The 19,204-nt window shown below is 40.2% G+C and overlaps 1 protein-coding gene across 11 annotated transcripts; it reads left to right on the top strand.

The window, feature by feature from the left end:
- Positions 1–2,239: 2,239 nt before the first annotated feature.
- On the top strand, positions 2,240–18,637 carry KCTD18 (potassium channel tetramerization domain containing 18). Of its 11 annotated transcripts, XR_005295514.2 has the most exons (9): positions 2,693–3,034; positions 3,866–4,068; positions 6,750–6,961; positions 8,693–8,886; positions 10,594–10,688; positions 10,993–11,101; positions 14,589–15,253; positions 17,923–17,979; positions 18,425–18,637. XR_005295514.2 is itself a non-coding variant. In XM_043505554.1 (8 exons), the coding sequence occupies exons 3-8, from the start codon at positions 3,912–3,914 to the stop codon at positions 15,142–15,144; spliced, it is 1,314 nt and encodes a 437-aa protein (XP_043361489.1). In that variant the 5' UTR covers positions 2,287–2,359; positions 3,088–3,145; positions 3,866–3,911; the 3' UTR covers positions 15,145–18,637. The 11 variants fall into 11 exon arrangements, 7 of the variants coding, with proteins under 7 accessions (XP_043361488.1, XP_038276975.1, XP_043361489.1 ...); XM_043505554.1 differs by lacking the exon at positions 2,693–3,034 and adding exons at positions 2,287–2,359; positions 3,088–3,145 and having other exon boundaries at positions 11,002–11,101; positions 14,589–18,637; XM_043505552.1 differs by lacking the exon at positions 2,693–3,034 and adding exons at positions 2,294–2,359; positions 3,088–3,145 and having other exon boundaries at positions 14,589–18,637.
- The last annotated feature ends 567 nt before the right edge of the window (positions 18,638–19,204 follow it).

Raw genomic sequence — 19,204 nt, 5'->3', positions numbered from 1 at the left:
CAGTGTTGACTGTGGCCGCAAGGCCAGGGCCGGTTCCTGAACCATCTAGATTGAGGAGTCTGCTACAACCTTGTCTTAAGAGGCATGTGGCTTTTCAGCTCATACAGTCAAGGCTCGTAGACTAAGATTCAAATGTCCAAGGTTCAATCCTGCCCGCTGACAATTTGGGACTGTCGGCGTTACAAGTGGGGGCTCGTCCGAAATGTCAACTGGGACGTCTTTGAAGCTCAGAATGTGCTTCAACGTGTACTCTCCCGAAGTACACCCATAGGTGTTTACCTCTTCCATGGGGCCATGTAGTAAGTGTAGATTAGGGGTGGCCAACCTGTGGCTCCAGAGGTGGCTCTTCAGAAGTTAATATGCGGCTCCTTGTACAGACACCTTTTACTCTGGGGCTGGAGCTACAGGCGCCAACTTTCCAGTGTGCTGAGGGGTGCTCACTGCTCTGCCACAGGCTCCCACTCCACCCCTTCCCTCCCCATCCCCTGAGCCTGCTGTGCCCTCACTCCTCCCCCTCCCCACCCCCAAGCCTCCTGCATGCCATGAAACAGCTGCTCAGGAGATGTAGGGAGGGAGCGGGAGGCGCTGATTGGCAGGGCTGCTGATGCATGGGAGGTGCTGGGAGCGGGGTGGGGGAGCTGATGGGGGGTGGGGTGGGGTGGGGGGCTGCTGAGTATTACTGTGGCTCTTTGGCAATGTATGTTGGTAAATTCTGGCTCCTTCTTGGCTCAGGTTGTCCACCCCGGTGTAGATTATAACATCCAGACACTTTGAACAGGATTCTAACACCCTAGCGCTATTTACTTAATCAGACAGATTGGAACAAAAATTGTAAACCCTACATGCAATTCCCTGTTCGTTTCCTCAACACACCAAGCCATTCTATGGGCCTGGATCAGGGTCACTTGGGGTCATCCAACATCCTTCTGTTGCATTGCATCACTTATATGCACAAAAACAGAGCCTTCTCCCCCAGGTCAGATAACCTGACCTTGGCCAGGTTATCCCCTTCCTTCCTCTTCCCCAAATGTCCTGTGGGTCTTCCCCTAGTGATTTCTTTTAGAACCTTTTGTTTTTGTCATCTGTCTCTTAGTCAACCTTCAGTAACTTTCCACTTCTAACTCCCATTCTCCTTAACACCAAGTTGGCCAAACTGTTTCCCTACTTAGCATAAGTATGTTCTCATTAGAACATAGTTTTAAAGTTTAGTGTTTCCCATTGTCCTCCGCCGAGTGAGCAGCTGCTGTAGGTCCTGTCCAACAGGATAGATACACATAGAAACAGGTTTCCTATGATTAGGAAATTTCATGACAACTTCATAATATTAACTAGAATTCACAAGTCTTACAGACAGACTCCCTCCTCCCCCGCCCAACACGCACACAAACAAATCAAGCCATGTGAATCAGGTTTGTGTATACTCAAGTTAGCAATTCCATCCCTCAGTTTTCTGACCAACTGGTGCCACCCCGCCAGACCCTCCAAATCAGGCTTGTGGGCTCCTTGCCACCAATAACCAGTTTGGTGTACAGAGGTGGTGGATTAAACTTTCAGAATTACCTAAATCCAACATTTAAAATTATAGTAATAAACCTGCCGGTGGCATCAGCTCTAGTGAGGATCAACCTCTCTACCAAATTCTGTGTAGGCGGATCGTAGTTCTGAAAATACTACTTGGCACTGAAAGGACGGGGGCAGGGAATCTAATGGGACCAGAGCTGAGACAGGTATCAGAGGAGCAGCCGCGTTAGTCTGTATTCGCAAAAAGAAAAGGAGGACTTGTGGCACCTTAGAGACTAACAAATTTATTAGAGCATAAGCTTTCGCTACAGCTCACGAAAGCTTATGCTCTAATAAATTTGTTAGTCTCTAAGGTGCCACAAGTCCTCCTTTTCTTTTTATTAGAGCTGAGACAGATGCTGCAGATCTCGGTGTCTGGCGACACTTTTTTGATCCGCGCGGAATCTGCTGGGTCTGGAGATGGCAGGACAGGCTACAATTGCCCTGTTCTGCTCCCTTCCCTTTGAAGCGTCTGGCATTGGCCACTGCCGGAAGACAGGACACGGGGCCGGGCTGACCATTGGTCTGATTCACTCGGGCCGTTCTTATGTTCTCAAGCCCGTAACCGGAGTGTCTCTCCAGGGTCCTCGCTCCGCTGGAGTCCGCAGCTAGCCTGAAACACCACCACCGTCCCTTCTCCCGCCCTGGCCCCACGGCCCGGCTTCGAGGCGCAGCCGCTGGGCTCCCCGGCCGGCGGGGCCGCAGGGCGGCGCTGTGCGGACTGCGGACAGTCCCTGTTGTGGCAGCGGCGGCGGGCCTGCGCTCGGTTACTACCCCGGCCCCGGGGGCGGCGGAGCAGGTACTGACTCCTCTTCACGCCCCCGCCGGTTCGCGGCCCCCAGCTCCTCGCTGCGGCCTGGCTTCTCCCGGGGGCTGCGCTGAGAGCCCGCCCGCTCCCTTGCTCCTGCGCTTCAGCGGCGCGGCGCGCCCGTTAGGTGAAATACGGCGCTCGCCACGGCCGGGCCCGAGCGCAGGAGGCGCTTCGCCTCCTCCCGGGGAGCCGGGCCGGGGTCTCCCCTCGGGAGCCCGGCAGCGCCGGGTCCGGCCCGGCCGCGGGAAGCGAGGGGAGACCCCGAGCCTCCTCCGACTGCCCGGTGGGGGCAGGCACCGCTCCCCGGGGCTGCGTTTAACCCAGCCGCGTTAGGGGGTGTCGAAGGCCGCCGGGGGGCTCCCACGGCGGGTGCTGGACTCCCGGATCTTTGTGCGATGCTGGGTGGTTGTCGGCCTGTCCCATGTGGAATTGCAGCGTGTAAGGGAACACTCCGCTCCCTGGGGGTGGCCCGGCAGCACAGACGCTGACAGGGTAAAAAGCACTTGTCCCCCTCCGCAGCTCCGTCCCTGAATAAAATACCATCGCAAAGCCTGGACGTGCCGCGGCCTTTTTAAAACAGTCCCCTCTTGGAAGCAGCCGCCTCGCCAGAGCGTGAGACTGGCAAGCTGGGAATCCCCTGGAGCAGTTGCCAATCTTGCTTTGGTAATGGCTGCCGTAATTAAAAGGATTCTAATATGTCTTTTTACCTCCTCAAGTGATCGTGCAAGGCCTAATCCGTTCATACTTGCGGCTGCCTGGAAGATCCTCAGAAGGGTTGAGTGTGAAGAATTAATATACAAAATGTGCACTTCTAAAAACAAATACTGAAGTTTCTCTTCTGATGTTTATGCCAAAATCTAAATCATACTGGGCCCTCCTCTGCAGTCAACTCAATGCCAGTAGACGCTTGCCTCCACAGGGAACCCCACCCCAGTCTCACATTCTCAGTTGGGGAGGTTGAAACCACCTTTTGACAACACCGCCCTGTATTCAGCAACACAAAAACAGGCTTTTGAAGAGGCAAAAGGCACCACATCCCATTACTAGTCCTTTGAACTATGCAGTTTTTCACCAATGTCCAATTTTTAAATGTTTCCAAAAATACCTAAGATTGTTATTCCATAGTCTCCCACCACTATTTTCACATCATAGAGTGGCCAGGCAAAATTCTATGTACGCATTTGCTTAGGGAGAGTAGTTGTGTGTGTGTGTGTGTGTGTGTGTGTGTTTGGTATTTTTTGTTTTTTTTTCCTGAGTTAGTGAGATACACAATTTTTTTTTTTTAACATTGGCATAAGGGCAGATGATTTGCTTTTGGGCACTAGTAAATTTTTAGGATAATTTTCAAGATAGATGTACAGTATTTTTTGGCTTTGTTTTATTGTGTTACATCAAGATGCCCAAGTTGAACAGAAATATTTACTTAAATGTGTTGTATGAAATATGCTTTCTTTGTATTAGAATTAACTTTTTATTTCTGCACATTTATTACAGGATTTAATAGAACATAACTATTTTAATATTGAAATTTGCAAATGCAATGGAAGACGGCAAGACTGAAGAGGTGCTAGATATTCTTCGACTTAATGTGGGAGGTTGTGTGTACACAGCCAGACGCAAATCTTTATGCCGCTTTAAGGATTCAATGCTAGCATCCATGTTCAGTGGACGTTTTCCTCTAAAAATAGATGAGTCTGGTAAATAAATCTAAGTTTATAAATATCTAACATCTGCTCAGGTGGCTTTAGAATCAGTTTAAATTGTCAGTTTAAATACTTTTCTGTGTTATGCAGTATTCAAGTTACAGAGGTACTGTATTAGTTACTGTAGCTAATAGGCAGAAACTGCCATAATATATTCTTTCAGTCTTGAGACACACCTATGAAAGCTCTTGTTACAAATAGGAAAAATAAATAAAAGTAATACATAGAAAGGGACAAGAATACTTCTCAGGTAATCTGAGTCAAGTCTCCAGAATCAGAGACACTGTAAGAGGATGGAGTAGTGATAAATTATAAAGCTGATATTTGGATACAGTCCTATGGCCTGAATTGCAAAGGTGGTGAACACCTCCAGATTCTATTAATTTAATGGGATTTGTGGGTGGTAGGTACTTCTGAAAAAATCAAGCCACTAGCCTTCAGTTAGGGACACCACAAAATTAGAGAACACTTCTTTTCTTTAAAAATTGTGTTTAGTTTTTAGGGATAAAATCTTTTATGATTAATTGAAGTTTTACTAGCCGCCTCCTTGTTTTTCAAAATAAAAATGCAGTGTAGTTATTCAAGCTTAGGTTGGAGTCCAGGCTCTGGGACTTTTTCACATCATTGCAGGGTCTCAGAGCTCAGGCTCCACTCTGAGTCCCATATCTACACTGCAGTTTTATAGCCCTGCAGCTCAAGCCCCACGAACCAGACAATTGACCTGGGCCCGCCTCAAGTGTTTTGTTGCAGTGCAGACATCTCTCTGGACTTTATAGGAAAGTGAAGTTGAGAATTAAAGAGTTCACGATAACATTATATTCAAAAGTTGGCGTAAATTAAGTGTTATTACTAATTTTAATAATGCAATGGAAAATTTAAAGTTAAATGCTAACGAATGATTTTCTGATATGGTTAATGAGCCTTCGTACCATAAAAACTGTTTGAAGGGATTGATTAAGGGTGCAAAATAACTTCCAGAATGCGTCATTGCCAGTAAAGAAGACTGCATTTTTTAACTAGCAGTGAAGTTAGATATGAAAGGCTGATTTAAACTATTTGCAGTGGATTAAATTCTGCATTAAGACATAGCTGTGCAGCCTCACTGCAAAGAGTGGGGTTGCGCTGCTGTAATTGGGGGCAGAATTAGACTCATTACTGTGAGTTCACTTTTATGAAGGGACATAGTCAACTTAAAAAATCACTTCTGTTTGAAATGTTTTATCTGTTTTTACATGTAAGATTACTGTAGCTGAAAGACAGAGAAAAACAGCATTTTGTATATAATCAGTTTAATTGTTGGCGTTGTACAGTCAGTTTCTCCTTTTGCTTCTGTGGATCTTAGAAAAAACAAATAAAAAGAATATTGTAAAAGCCAAAAAGGGAAACTTAGGGACAAGTGCAGTACTGCAGACAAAATGACCAAACTCTTTTTGAAGCAGACTGGATTTCAACTTGACATTGACTCCCTAAGATCAAGATTGGATGCATCTAGAGTTAGTGTGATTTTCTCATTTAAATAGAGTACATTTTTCGTGAGGTTATATTTGGTGATCACTTAAGATAAGCTATTACCAGCAGGAAGGAGGGGGGAAGGAGGAAAACCTTTTGTGGTGATAATCAAGGTGGGCCATTTCCAGCAGTTAAGAAGAACGTCTGAGGAACAGTGGGGGGTGGGGTGGGGGGAGAAATAACATGGGGAAATAGTTTTACTTTATGTAATGACTCATCCACTCCCAGTCTCTATTCAAGCCTAAGTTAATTGTATCCAGTTTGCAAATTAATTCCAATTCAGCAGTCTCTCGTTGGAGTCTGTTTTTGAAGTTTTTTTGTTGAAGGATAGCCACTCTCAGGTCTGTAATCGTGTGACCGGAGAGATTGAAGTGTTCTCCGACTGGTTTTTGAATGTTATAATTCTTGACATCTGATTTGTGTCCATTTATTCTTTTACGTAGAGACTGTCCAGTTTGACCAGTGTACATGGCAGAGGGACACTGCTGGCACATGATGGCATATATCACATTGGTAGATGCGGAGGTGAACGAGCCTCTGATAGTGTGGCTGATGTGCTTAGGCCCTATGATGGTATCCCCTGAATAGATATGTGGACAGAGTTGGCAACGGGCTTTGTTGCAAGGATAGGTTCCTGGGTTAGTGGTTCTGTTGTGTGGTTGCTGGTGAGTATTTGCTTCAGGTTGGGGGGCTGTCTGTAAGCAAGGACTGGCCTGTCTCCCAAGATCTGTGAGAGTGATGGGTCGTCCCTCAGGATAGGTTGTAGATCCTTGATGATGCAAGGATGTTGGAGAGGTTTTAGTTGGGGGCTGAAGGTGATGGCTAGTGGCGTTCTGTTCTTTTCTTTGTTGGGCCTGTCCTGTAGTAAGTGACTTCTGGGTACTCTTCTGGCTCTGTCAGTCTGTTTCTTCACTTCAGCAGGTGGATATTGTAGTTGTAAGAATGCATGATAGAGATCTTGTAGGTGTTTGTCTCTGTCTGAGGGGTTGGAGCAAATGCAGTTATATTGTAGAGCTTGGCTGTAGACAATGGATTGTGTGGTGTGATCTGGATGTCTTATAATAAGGAAGTCTTATATATACACCACTTGATAATTTGGTAGAATATGACAAAATTTCTGCCTTAAATTACAAACAGTATTTTAAAATATTTTATTTTATTTTCAGGGGCTTGCCTTATTGATCGAGATGGAAACCTCTTTGAGTATCTTTTAGATTATCTTCATGGAGAAGTTCGGATTCCTAAAGATGAACAAACACGAATTGCATTGCAGGAAGAGGCAGATTACTTTGGCATCCCTTATCCTTACAGTCTCTCTGACCACTTAGCCAATGAAATTGAGACATATTCTTTAAGGTCAAATATAGAACTTAAAAAGGTCTTGGCATTTTCTTATGTTTCTAAAAGTATTCCATAATTCATATTGTTCAGTTGGTACCAAATAATATTTGAATAACCTGTATATGTCATCAATCAACTCAGAGTTTTAGAGGAAGAATCACTTGGTACTTATTAGAGTTGCTATTAGAGTCATGCTAATTAAGGATACACCAGCATTTCTCTTCATTCTGCACCCTCTATTTTCATGGGTTTGTATTTTTGTAAGTTAAATGTCAACATTTTCTATAAAGCAGTACTCTAAATTTGACCTTCAGTTTCAAATGCAGGTCTTCTCTGAAAAGTGACTTTGTAAAATTGGCATTGTGAAGTTCCATGTTTGTGTTTCACTGACTTCAGATTTAATTTGATCACTTTACAAGATGTTTCTTGTGTCAGTCTTGAAACCTTTTCCTGAGATCTGAAAGACAAACTGTGTATTTTAATTTTCTTCTGTCATCCCACATAGCCATTGCAATGCTACTTTGCTAAATTCTATTTAGATAATGCAGTTCAGGGATGCATAAACAGGGACATCTCAGGACTAAAGAGGTTATTTTACCTCTGTATTAGGCACTGGTATGTGCTGCTGGAACACTGTCCAGTTCTGTTGCCCACAGTTCAAGAAGGATGTTGATAAATTGGAGAGGGTTCAGAGAAAAGTCACCAGAATACTCAAAGGATTAGAAATATGTTTAATAACGATAGACTCAAGGAGCTCAATCTATTTAGCTTAACAAGAGATGGTTAAGGGTGACTTGATTACAATCTATAAGTACCTACATGGGTAATAAATATTTAATAATGGGCTTTTCAATCTAGCCGAGGAAGATATAACATGATCCACTGGCTAAAAGGTGAACCTAGACAAATTCAGCCTGGAAAGAAGACATATATTTTTAATGGTGAGAGCAATAAGGCATTGGAACAGTTTACCAAGGGTCATGGTGGATTCTCCATCACGGACAATTTTAAAATCAGGATTGGATGTTTTTCTAAAAGATGTTCTAGGAAATATTTTGGGGGAAGTTCTATGGCCTGTGTTATGCATAAAGTCAGACTAGATGATCACAGAGGTCCCTTCTGGCCTTAGAATCTATGGAAACTGAGGGCAGTTAGAATTTTGTTTATTCTATTGAGGCACAGAAGGAACACAGTGCAGCACTCACTGTTCACGAAAGCTTATGCTCAAATAAATTTATTAGTCTCTAAGGTGCCACAAGTCCTCCTTTTCTTTTTGCGGATACAGACTAACACGGCTGCTACTCTGAAACCTGTCACTGTTTTAGGGTTTGTCTAGAGGTATTTTTTACAATGCTAATTGCTGATTGCTAATTAGCTTAAGTTACCTATCACTTTTAAATGTGAGAATCTAGACACCATGAACAGAAGCTCCTGATCTATTTTTCTCTAGACCATTATTTTATATACTTTTATCATATCTTCTTTTATTCAGCTCCTATCTAAAATAAACAATTACAGTCTTTTCAGTTTTGCTTCCATGCCTCTAATCTTCTTGTTGCTGTTCTCTGAATTTCCTCCAATTTCCAATATCCTCTGAGGTAGGAAGACTAGTACTGCACACACTCTTCTAGATGAGGCTGCACCATTGATTTACTTAGTGGAGTTCATTATTAAAGCCAAATAAACTTAAATGTGACAAAATGTAGTCATTTAAAAAAATTCTTAGTATAACAACATGAAGTCCTACATTTTATATTTTTTCCCCCAGGCTTTGTTAGACTTCTGTGATTCTTACGGATTAGCCTGCACCAAGCCTACCGTTTGGGTTCTGCACTACCTCAACACATCTGGAGCAAGCTGTGAGAGTAGGATTATAGGTGTGTTTGCCACAAAAGCTGATGGGACTGATGTACTTGACAAGGAACTGGGAGGAAGAATAAATAATAAAAATATGTACAAAAGGTAAGATGATTGTTGGACATCAGAGAGCATACTGAAATGAGACTGTCAGTTCCTCAGGGCTGGATCCTAATTTCTTTTCTGCTTGGAAAGCATCTAGTTAATACATTGTTGTTACTACTGGAAATTAGTAAAGTAAAGATCTAAAATTAAGCATGGAGTACAATAATTAGAGAGAGCCCACAAAAGGTGGCCAGTTTACAGTTACTGTAAATCCTCAATTTGTTTTAAGAACTGTTTTAAAAAACATCTTTCCCTTTTAAAATTACGTTTTCATTTAGGCAGATACTTGCGTTAAATAGTGGAGAAAAATTGTATATATTAATACTTAGATCAGAAAACAAATGCAACGTTTGTTAGTTATTAAAGGAGTCACATTTTAAAATCTTTTCTGACAAGACAGGAGGAAGAGATAGACAACAGGGGAATGAAGAAATGAAGGCAAAAGGAAACTGCCTAATTTATGCCCAGACTTATCAAAGGACATAGAATCCATTGTGGAACCTCCATCACTGGAGGTTTTTAAGAGCAGGTTAGACATCAAGATCGCACTCAAGGCAGAACTAAGTATTAGACCAAGGAACTGGAGTAGAAGACCTCTTGAAGTTCCTTCCAGTTCTACGATTCTATAATCATGTGCTTCAATACTACAACCGTATGCATTTTAAGAAGAAGAATAATGCTAGTTACTAGTACATCTACATTTTTTTGGGGTGGCAGGAAGCACTCTGTTTTTAACCTTGAACGTCAGGGTACACCCAAGGGGCGTGTGTTTTGTAACACTAAACATCTTTTGATTTTTTGCTTAAAATAAAAGTTTTAGGTTTGTCATATATAAGTAAAGCATAAATTTAAATATACTGTGGAAAAAGCTGAAGGTAAAATTTAATACAGATCATTTAATTCTTGTAAAATACAGGTTTTCCTAAACTTTTTGTTAAAATAAGTTTAACTTTTCCAAAGTACTTGGGCATGTATGGATTTAACTGTCTGTTCCCCAGCATGTTGTCACTCTAAATAGTAATTACTCACGTCATTGAGAGTTACAGGATCAGGCCTAAGTCATGAATTCTGTAACTTTTCTTTTGCAAAACAGCCACAGGATGAGATGAAGACAAAAAAAACCCCAACAAAGTAGTAAATGTGGGAACAGAACTTGATCATATTGTAAAAAAAAATACTGGGGAAAAAAAAAAGCTGGGGAAAGTAGTCCTAACAGTCAATTATCTTCAGAAAATGTTGGAGTCAGAAGTCATTAGACATGTCTATACAATAAATACTAGTTGCTGACAATTCATGTCAGCAGCAGGTGCGATTAAGCTGGAGTTGGACACTTTTCAGCTACAAGTATAAGCACGGACAAATTTTGTTCAGCTCAGGTTTCTGAAACTGATAAACCATTTGTCCACATCAGCCATTGCATGAAAACCATGTTCAGCATCAGTTCAGCAGCATGCATTGCTGATGCCCATTTTCAGCAGTGGGTATTTTTTGCAGAAGACAGGTGGATGAGAGGGGTACTGAGTTATAGAAATGAAAAGGATGTTAAAGTATAACATTTTCATATCCGCTTTGCAAAAAGCCTGCTAAGAAATCCTTGATTCTTTCTGGGTAAAGAAAGGGAGTGAAATATTGTTTTGAGGGTTTTGTACAACATATGTCATCTGTAAAGTATTAACTACATAATTTTTACTTTTAAAATATTTCTAGAGAGGCTGGAAGTAATGTTCAGTACATCTGGAGTTATTATTCAGTGAGTGAACTGAAAAAGATGATGGATGCTTTTGATGTCTGGGAAGGGAAAGGTACAGTATTAATTCTTTTCTTCCATTTTAGTAGTTATATCTCTGTGGGAATGTTGAATGGAGATGAATTTCGAGGAGTACTGAGCTTCACATCCTACGAGCTACTATCTCAAAGGTGCGATAAACTGGCCAACATAAGGCACTATGGTGGAATGCCTAAAAGACGCATAATATTGAAGCACAGATACCTGTCAGTCATAATTCTAAAGCAGAGGTCTTGAATATAATAATAATTCTTAGCATTTACATATATACACATGCGTTGAGTATGTTCCCTCAGATGTTGTTAAGTATCTTGTCTTAGGAACTTCAGGTTTCAGCTATTGGAGAATGCCCCAGCTGATAGAATGTTGGACTCTTGAAGAACGCTCTTTGAGAGGAAGTCTCCATCATATGTCTCCAGTTCGTAAAAGGTATATTAAGTGATTTAAACTCTGATTACTTGAGATGCACCGTAGAATGCACTACTGCTTTTATAAGAGAAAACAACTTTGGGCTTGTCTTCATTACGGGGAGATCAACGCTGCTGCAATCGATGCAGCAGGGGTCGATTTAGTGACTCTAGTGTAGACCCACTAAATCAATGGCAGAGTGCTCTCTGGTTGACCCCAGTACTCCAGCTTTCCGAGAAGAGTAAGGTAAGTTGACCAGAGAGTGTCTCCCGTCGAGGCAGCGCAGTGAAGACCCTGGGGTAAGTCAGCCTAATCTACATTGCTGAAGTAGCATATTCACGTAGCTGGAGTAGCGGAATTTATGTCAACTTACCCCGGTAGTGAAGACAAGCCCTCAGTCTCTTTCTTAAAAATTTTAGACCCCGTTTAAGTAAGCTTTTGAAATAATTATGAACTTCAAGTTTCTGTCTTTCATTCTTCACTGTCTTTTCATTACACCTTCTTCATTTCTGTAAAATCTGGTTTTTATCAGGGGGAAGAGAACTGCAAATCTGACCTCAGTAGAAGAAATTTAACTTAATTTTGGCCTGTGGGAAGGTCTTATTCTACAATCCTTCTCCGACCCCACAAACACACACTTTAAAATGGACCAGTGTACCTCAGTTTTGCCAGTTTACTTTAGACCACCAAACCTATAAACCACACAGCACTTGTGAGTACTTTTAACAAAACAAAATTAGGTTTACTGAATAAAGAGACTAACTAGGAATGAGAGAGAGTGGTAGAAACAAGTGGTTACAACACTAACAAAACATAAAATGCAAACTTGGGTCTACACTTATCAATGGTTACCTTTCCTATGTAGTAAAGTAGATTTTCTCCCAAAAGTTTGGTCTTTTGCAGAGCTGGCTGATTTCAGACAAACCAGGATGCAAATATTCATGAAAACACTCCCCCCCGCCCCCGCACTCCAGGCCCACCACAAGGGGTTTCCCTCAGTGAATGGAGGTCCTTCCCCTTACCCTGTTATAGTCAAAATAAACTTGTTTTCTATCCATAGATAGGGTAAACCCTATCTTGTTGTAAAGTTTCTTTTTTTCCCCTTCAAATGGTTTTGACTGTTTTTCATTGCCTCTGCTGGTTTCCCATTCAAAGTCTTAGTATTGCACAAGGTTAAACAATTGAATTTTGCATTGCATTACCGGCCAGACAGGGTGAGGTAACTCCCTCTTGCCCAAATTGCTGAGACATCCCGATGACTAATCTTTACTATTTTCCAAGTCCATAGAGCATACTTTCAGTATAGATACATTGTTCCTTAAATATTACCCATAGGTACATCTCACGATGATTATGAAACTTGAAAAGGTAGACGCTTTCTGTAGATACCTTACATGTTACTCTTTATGGATAAATATCAGGCAAGATATTTGGCATAATGAGTTTGTCAGGTCTGAGATGGGAGTTGTTCATAAAAAACAGGGTATCCTTTCCAAGGGGTCTCTGTGTCACAGTTGAGTTATCTGTTTTCCCATTAGATTGCCAAGAAGCCTCCATTCCCTCCTGTACACTTCCAAATTCTGTTACTTTGTATCGTATCTTCACTGTCTCCTTCACTTACCTCCATCCCTCTCTCATGATGCAGAAGTAGAGCAGTTTGAAGCTCAGTAGAATGGTATAATTGTAGTCTATTTCAGTGTGCTTTGATGCATCTTCACAGGTGCAGTCAATACGTAGAAACACAAAGGTGAGATTCCTGCTCAGTGGGATTTTGGTGCAAGGAAAGCACTTGATTCAGACACCCAGTTGAAACCCTTGATCTAGCCCATTATTCTGATGAAGCACTGTATAATATAATTTATTTTAGTTTACATTAGATAATCCTAGTTATTCCTATGGGAATATTTCCTCTTAATTACTGCTGATAAGCAGTGGGTTGAAGATTTTAGGTCGTTAGTTTTCATTTCCTCCCCTTTCCCCCTTTTGTTCTGGTATGTATTATATGGACATAGAGACACACGAGAAGGGAGTGTATCCTCACTTTAAAACTGTCCTTTGTCTCTTTAAGTTACACTGGTTTGCAAATCAATCTGAATAGTATTGCCTTTATCCTTCATATTGACTTCTCAGTTTTACAAAATTAGTGAATAACGACCTCTGATATTGTTAATTCTTCCAATGTGAATCCATGGGGCACTCCACAATTCCTTTTATTCCAAAGCGTTAAGTACTCACAAGATCATCCATTGTTTTGTCGTATATCTATATCTGTTCTTTCACTACTCAGGTAGTTCACAAACTTCACATTCTATTTATAGTACTGACTTTCTAGTAGAATGTCTCTTGGTGATCACTGCAGAAATCTTTCCTGAACTTCAGGTCAATTATATCTGCAGCTTTCCTTTGTCAACTCCCCAAAGTTCTCCCTATGGCAAATACTTATAGTTTGTTTCATACTCAGTTTTCTAGGCTTTCTCCTGTTATCAGTGACGTAACAATTTCCTTATCTTTTTCACTGTGGCAGCCAGCATTACAGATTAATAGTTTCCTGGCTTTTGCCTTAATACCTTTTAAAAGTATTGACAAAATTATATAGGCTTCACTGCAATCTCTGTGCTCCCCTTTTTAAACCTCCACCCCGAGAGGTTTATATGTACATATGCTAATTCTCTTTTTGACCTACTTTTGGCTTGGATTCAATATAGCCCTTGCTTTGTCAACCCTTACATGTTCTAATTTCTTGATCCGCTGTTTCAGTGTGACCTGGATTTCCACCAGTTTTATTTTTATTATATCCCTGATGAATTTAAATCTTTCTGGCATCTGTTCATTTTCCATTTCCACACAGACAGAGAGAAAGTCTTTGTTGAATATTGTAGAAATGCTAGCTACTTCTGCCAAGAACATAAATGTGCCCTTTTTTTTTTTTTGGTGAGATCCTATTGTGTCTTTCCTTCACTTACACTTCATTTATTCTCTTGAAAGTCTTTAGTGGAAACTTCTTTTCATTTGGGATCTTTGCTTTTCCTATAGCTGTTTTACATGCTTTAATTTGGTAATCTGGTCAGTGCTCCTGTGTACCTGAGGTCTTGCATTTTTTAATATATTGGGGTCTTCTTACTGGGTATTACAGGAGACCTTTGGACATACCCTAATTTATTTGAATATTTTCAACTTCCCCCCACTCTCCATCACTACTCTGTCATGCATTTTAATCTAACACTTTCTGTATGTCATCTCCTTTTAAAATATTCTTATAGTACTGTCTTAAAAACCTTTCATGCCAGGTAAAAATATGTGGGGATATTACTGATAGGAAATGATGACTGCTAACAACTGAGTAGCATAAATGAGTAACTACAACTGACCTTGGAATAAACAAAATATCAGATTTTTGGATGAATGTTCGAGACAAGCCATTTCATAGTTACAGCTTAATTATGTGTGATGCATAGAATAACTAAAATACCTAGATTGCTTTTTTATGAGACAGTCCTTTGTTTTACAGACGATTAATAGACTTTACTGAAGAGGAGGAAGATGGTCCAAACTTTAAAGCTGGTCCTAAACCAATTAGATTTTCTGGTCCCTCAACAAGTACCCACATCAAAGTCAAGAACTCTGCTTCATTAAAGGTAGCTGCCTGTAACACTTCTTCACACTCTGTGGTAACCCGTAAACGACCCAGCAGTGATAGTTTGGTACAGCGCAAAGTAGTGCCAAAAACTGAACTTGCAGTATGCACATCATTGCCTACAAGTTCTCAGGCATCTTATGAAACTGAAGGTCCTGAAAATGGGGCAGCATATCAAACTACATTCAACATCTCAACGTCTAAGAAACCCATGACCACTCGTGTGGTAAAACTGAAGCGGACTCCATTGTGTATTATGTCACCATCTCAGTCATCTTCCTCTCTGAGTAAAACAGATGAACAGGAAGTTCCTGCTGTTGAAATTCCTACTACTTCTACATCGCTAAAAGAAAAAGAATCCGATATATCAACAGTGAATAGTAAGATCAAGAATAATTTGGAGAAAGACAAACTGGATGATAATGTTTAACTTTTTAGCAGAGATTTCCTGGCATAATCTGCTAAACGAAAAGTTTCTGACCCTGGTGTCACGGGACAAACAAACGTACATCGTGGATTATAATTTATTACTAGAGCTGGTAAGAAATCGTGGAGAAAAATAGTAAAATGTACATGGGCAAAATTTTGAAATTTGTAGTAAGTTATGAGTTTTTTCTTGCTTTACTTTTAATTTTTTTGGGGATGGAGGCAAGGTTTGTGGATTTTGAAAAACGTTTTTGCAATACATGTTGACCATCTCTCAGACTTTTACTTAAATCAAGTTGCCACAATGTTACTGTCTTTTAAAAATAGAATATACATGCGTACAAGCAAACCAAACTCAGCTGATTCCGTTACTGATAAAGGTCAAGTTTTTAAAAAAAAATTGAGACCAAGGTTAGGTTCCTAAATTTATATTTTCAAATTGGAAAAAAATAGGTCACGTTAATTAATAATGCGGGAGATCCAGTCTTAGATCCCGACTCAGTCGTCTACTCTCCATGTATGTAAAATACTGGACATTGCAAAGGTATCTGAATTACCAAGAATAAGGAGCAGGGTTGCTAGCTTCAAAGTGCTTTTTGGGGACAATATAGGAAAAGCAGTTTAACAGCAATGAAAGGAGCCATCCTCCCACCTGCCACAGAGGAGGGACTAGGAAATGTAAGGGGAAGTAGAATTGAGACATACATATATTACATTCTCAAGGGGGAGTGTTCTCCAGCGGAGAATTGAATGGGCGAGCTAGGCTTACATTGTATTCCTTAAAAATTGGAAACATCCTGGCATTGCACCATTCCGGTCCGTCCTGTCCTACAATTGCAGTAAGGCTCTTATGCCAAACACACAGCTGTGATTGCTTTGTTCTCCCCTCAAACCCTTCATATATGCAGGACTCCAACATACGAGCAGGACAAGTTCAGCCTCTTTCAAGCCCAGAAAACAAAAGAGTAGAGTTTGAAAAATGGGTAAACAACAAAAATATGGATTGAATACTGCTTTCAGTTGCACCAGTATACATTTGTAGTAACACCGATGAAATCAATGAGTACTGCAGATCTACACCTGTCTAGCAAAGCAGAATTTGTGCCAATGTCTTAAAGAAGTGCCTTGATTCTTCTTGGGTGTTTAGACCAATGTTGCTTTATCTGAGATTTATACAGTGCATATCTTTGCTGGTCTTGCTTGACTAAAAAGAGTTTTAACATTGCCAACCCCAAGTGTGCAAAAATCATATGGTGGACTTAAATCATGAGACTTTTCAAGCTTTACTCTGCAACCGTGAGGGCTAGAACTTAGCTTTTATTAAGTTTTTTTTTTTTTTTTTTAAAAGTGAGATTCTCATGTAATAACTTGCCTCCTGTAGCTGAGGTGCTAAGAAAAACTTCAAATATCATGAAAGTTGGCAAAACTGTAGTTTTCTGGCCATCAACTTACATTTTGAAGGCCAGTTTACATCTTTAATGGCCAAGATAGCAACTTGGATTTTTTTTTTTTAAATGAAAGATTATGTAGAAAAGAACAAACATTATGGAAAAATGCTAACATTGTGTAGTCCTTTGTGTCCATTGGCCCTAGAGTCTGAAATATTTTTAGAAGAGAGTTTGAATGAAAAATCAATTTTTTCATACATATTCAATTTTGTTTACTCATTACTTCATTGTTTTATAATGGCGCTGTTTGTAATGTACTTTTTATCTTTCTAAAATGAGTTTCCTAAGATTGAATATTTCCTTCCTACCTGCTTGTCAATGTTTGATGATTTTAAAAGATTTAAAAACATACACTAAAGATCAGCAATAGTCTGGAATCACATACACACACTTTTCAGAAAAAATCTGGTGCAATTTTCTGTGATGGCATCAGTTCCCTATTTACTCTAGGTAATCTTCCTTGGTAGTAAAGTAATTTTTTGCAAGTATTATTATTATTAAATAAGTATTAGTGCCAAATTCATAACATGTCACTCAGAAGCCTGAACAGTCCAGCACAAGACTGAAATAAATGGCAGAAACTCCACCTGAGGGTGCTAGAGGATAAATAAATAAATTAAATAAAACTTACAATAGCCTTTAGAGGCACTGGTCAGGACCTCCATTGTGCTAGCCATTGTATGTACTTGTAGTAAAGACAGGCCCCGCATCAGAGTTTACAATTTAATTTTTTGACATGATTCAACTGGTAGATGAAACAGTCGAGCAGACTGCGGGTGGCGGGGAAGTAAAACAGGATTTCTTTTTAAAGGGATTGATTCCCTGTTGACGTCACAAAATTGGATTAAGCCCGTCATTAATGGAGTGGGCACAAACATGCTCTCCTTTAGTTGGAGACATAAATATCTATTTTGATCCATTTTTTAAATCTGTAAAGCTAGATATTGCATTCTTTCACATAACAAATGTGTGTATAATTTTGTGCTTGGATAGAACTGTTAATTTTCAAATGTCTTATGTATTAAATAGCTCCAACCTATAACTATCAAAAGAGATTTTTAGTGAGGAGCAGCAATGGCACTTAGCTCCTGCCTGTGAGCATGCAGGTAACCTGAAACCAAAAGAAACTTCTCAGGTCAGTGAGTAGTTTCATGGCATGGGTCGCATACTAGGTGTTTTGGAGAGGAGGGAACATTGGGTGGAATCTTTGCAAGTTAAAGGTTTTTGTGCAAATTTTTTACATTCCCCGGGTTTCCCCCCTCTCCTTCAAAAATGCAGCATGGGGCCTAATCTCTTGAAAATTTGTTACATTAAATCACAATTGTCTATTTCAGCAAAGGAAGTCCTGTATGGCATTCTACATCTGCGTTCAAACTCTTAGGCAGATACAGGTAACATGAAAGATTTGAGGAAGTTGTATTAAACATGAGACTTGGTTCTTCATTTGAGATTTTGTGTGTTCTATCAAATTTTGCTTAATAACCAGGGTAGTTTGAAAAATGTACCAAGTTAAATCTATAAAAGAAACTGAATTCTGAAATTCAGAGATGCTTCTCCATGCATCTTAAGAAGTGTTTTTTTACCCACGAAAGCTTATCTGCAAATAAATCTGTTAAGTCTTTAAAGTGCCACCGGAATCCTTGTTATTTCTGTGGATACAGACTAACATGGCTACTCCCGATACTTGAATTCAGAAAGTAACTTCAGTCTAGCAATCCATTGTGCTGACTACTAGCGTCCAATGACCATGATCTCATGTATGAAATGTATTGCCTATTTAGTTTGATGGATTAAACACTGCTGTTCATTTTCTTATTAACATTGTCACTCTTTCAGCCCTCTGTAGAAGCAGAATTTTGTGTTTTCAAACAACCCAATGTTTGGCAGTGCAAGTGTTAAGTATGCAGAAGAGTACCATTCCATGTTCATGCCTCGAAAATCATTCACATGTGACCGAGCATGGGGCTGAGACACAGAAGCCTGTTATCACCAACAGTACATGTGAGTTATAAAGCTGTAATTCAATAAACTGCTTCTGAATATGGAGAATTCATTTGTACTTAATTGAAACAAATCAATGTTATTTCATATGATAGGCACATGTTCATTTTGAATGTCTAGGAAGAGAGTATTGATAGTGCTAAAAAGTTATTCAGCTAAGAGCCACAGAAATATTACAGAGTTAGTAACTGGTTTTGGGTTCATCTAACTGTTAAAATAGTTTAGAAAGTTCTTCCACAACATGCAGTGCAAATAGTTATTTTTATAAACAAATATAATGTTACTTGAAGGGAAACTGCCTGTTTTCTGAACCCAGCATTATGATAGTTCTGTCTTGTTTTTTATGTCATCTCTTCTGCTCTGCTAATGACATCAGCTATGCCTGGCCATTTGTCTGCTTCTCCCACAAATATATACGTGCTTTCTTCCACCCTCTCCCTTATTCATGTAAAGCTAATCCTAAACTGATCTGTAAGGCCAATACTCTGTTCCATTTCAAATCCTTTCTTAATACCCACGATTGCTGTAACCCCCTGCAAGAAAACAGACAACTACTAATGGATAAATTGAGCAGCCAGATGGCATAGCTGATTGGGCTATACACTGCTAGGTTTT

The sequence above is a fragment of the Dermochelys coriacea genome, chromosome 11, assembly GCF_009764565.3.
Source record: "Dermochelys coriacea isolate rDerCor1 chromosome 11, rDerCor1.pri.v4, whole genome shotgun sequence".
Taxonomy (NCBI): domain Eukaryota; kingdom Metazoa; phylum Chordata; order Testudines; family Dermochelyidae; genus Dermochelys; species Dermochelys coriacea.
This window is presented reverse-complemented; position numbering and strand designations above follow the sequence as displayed.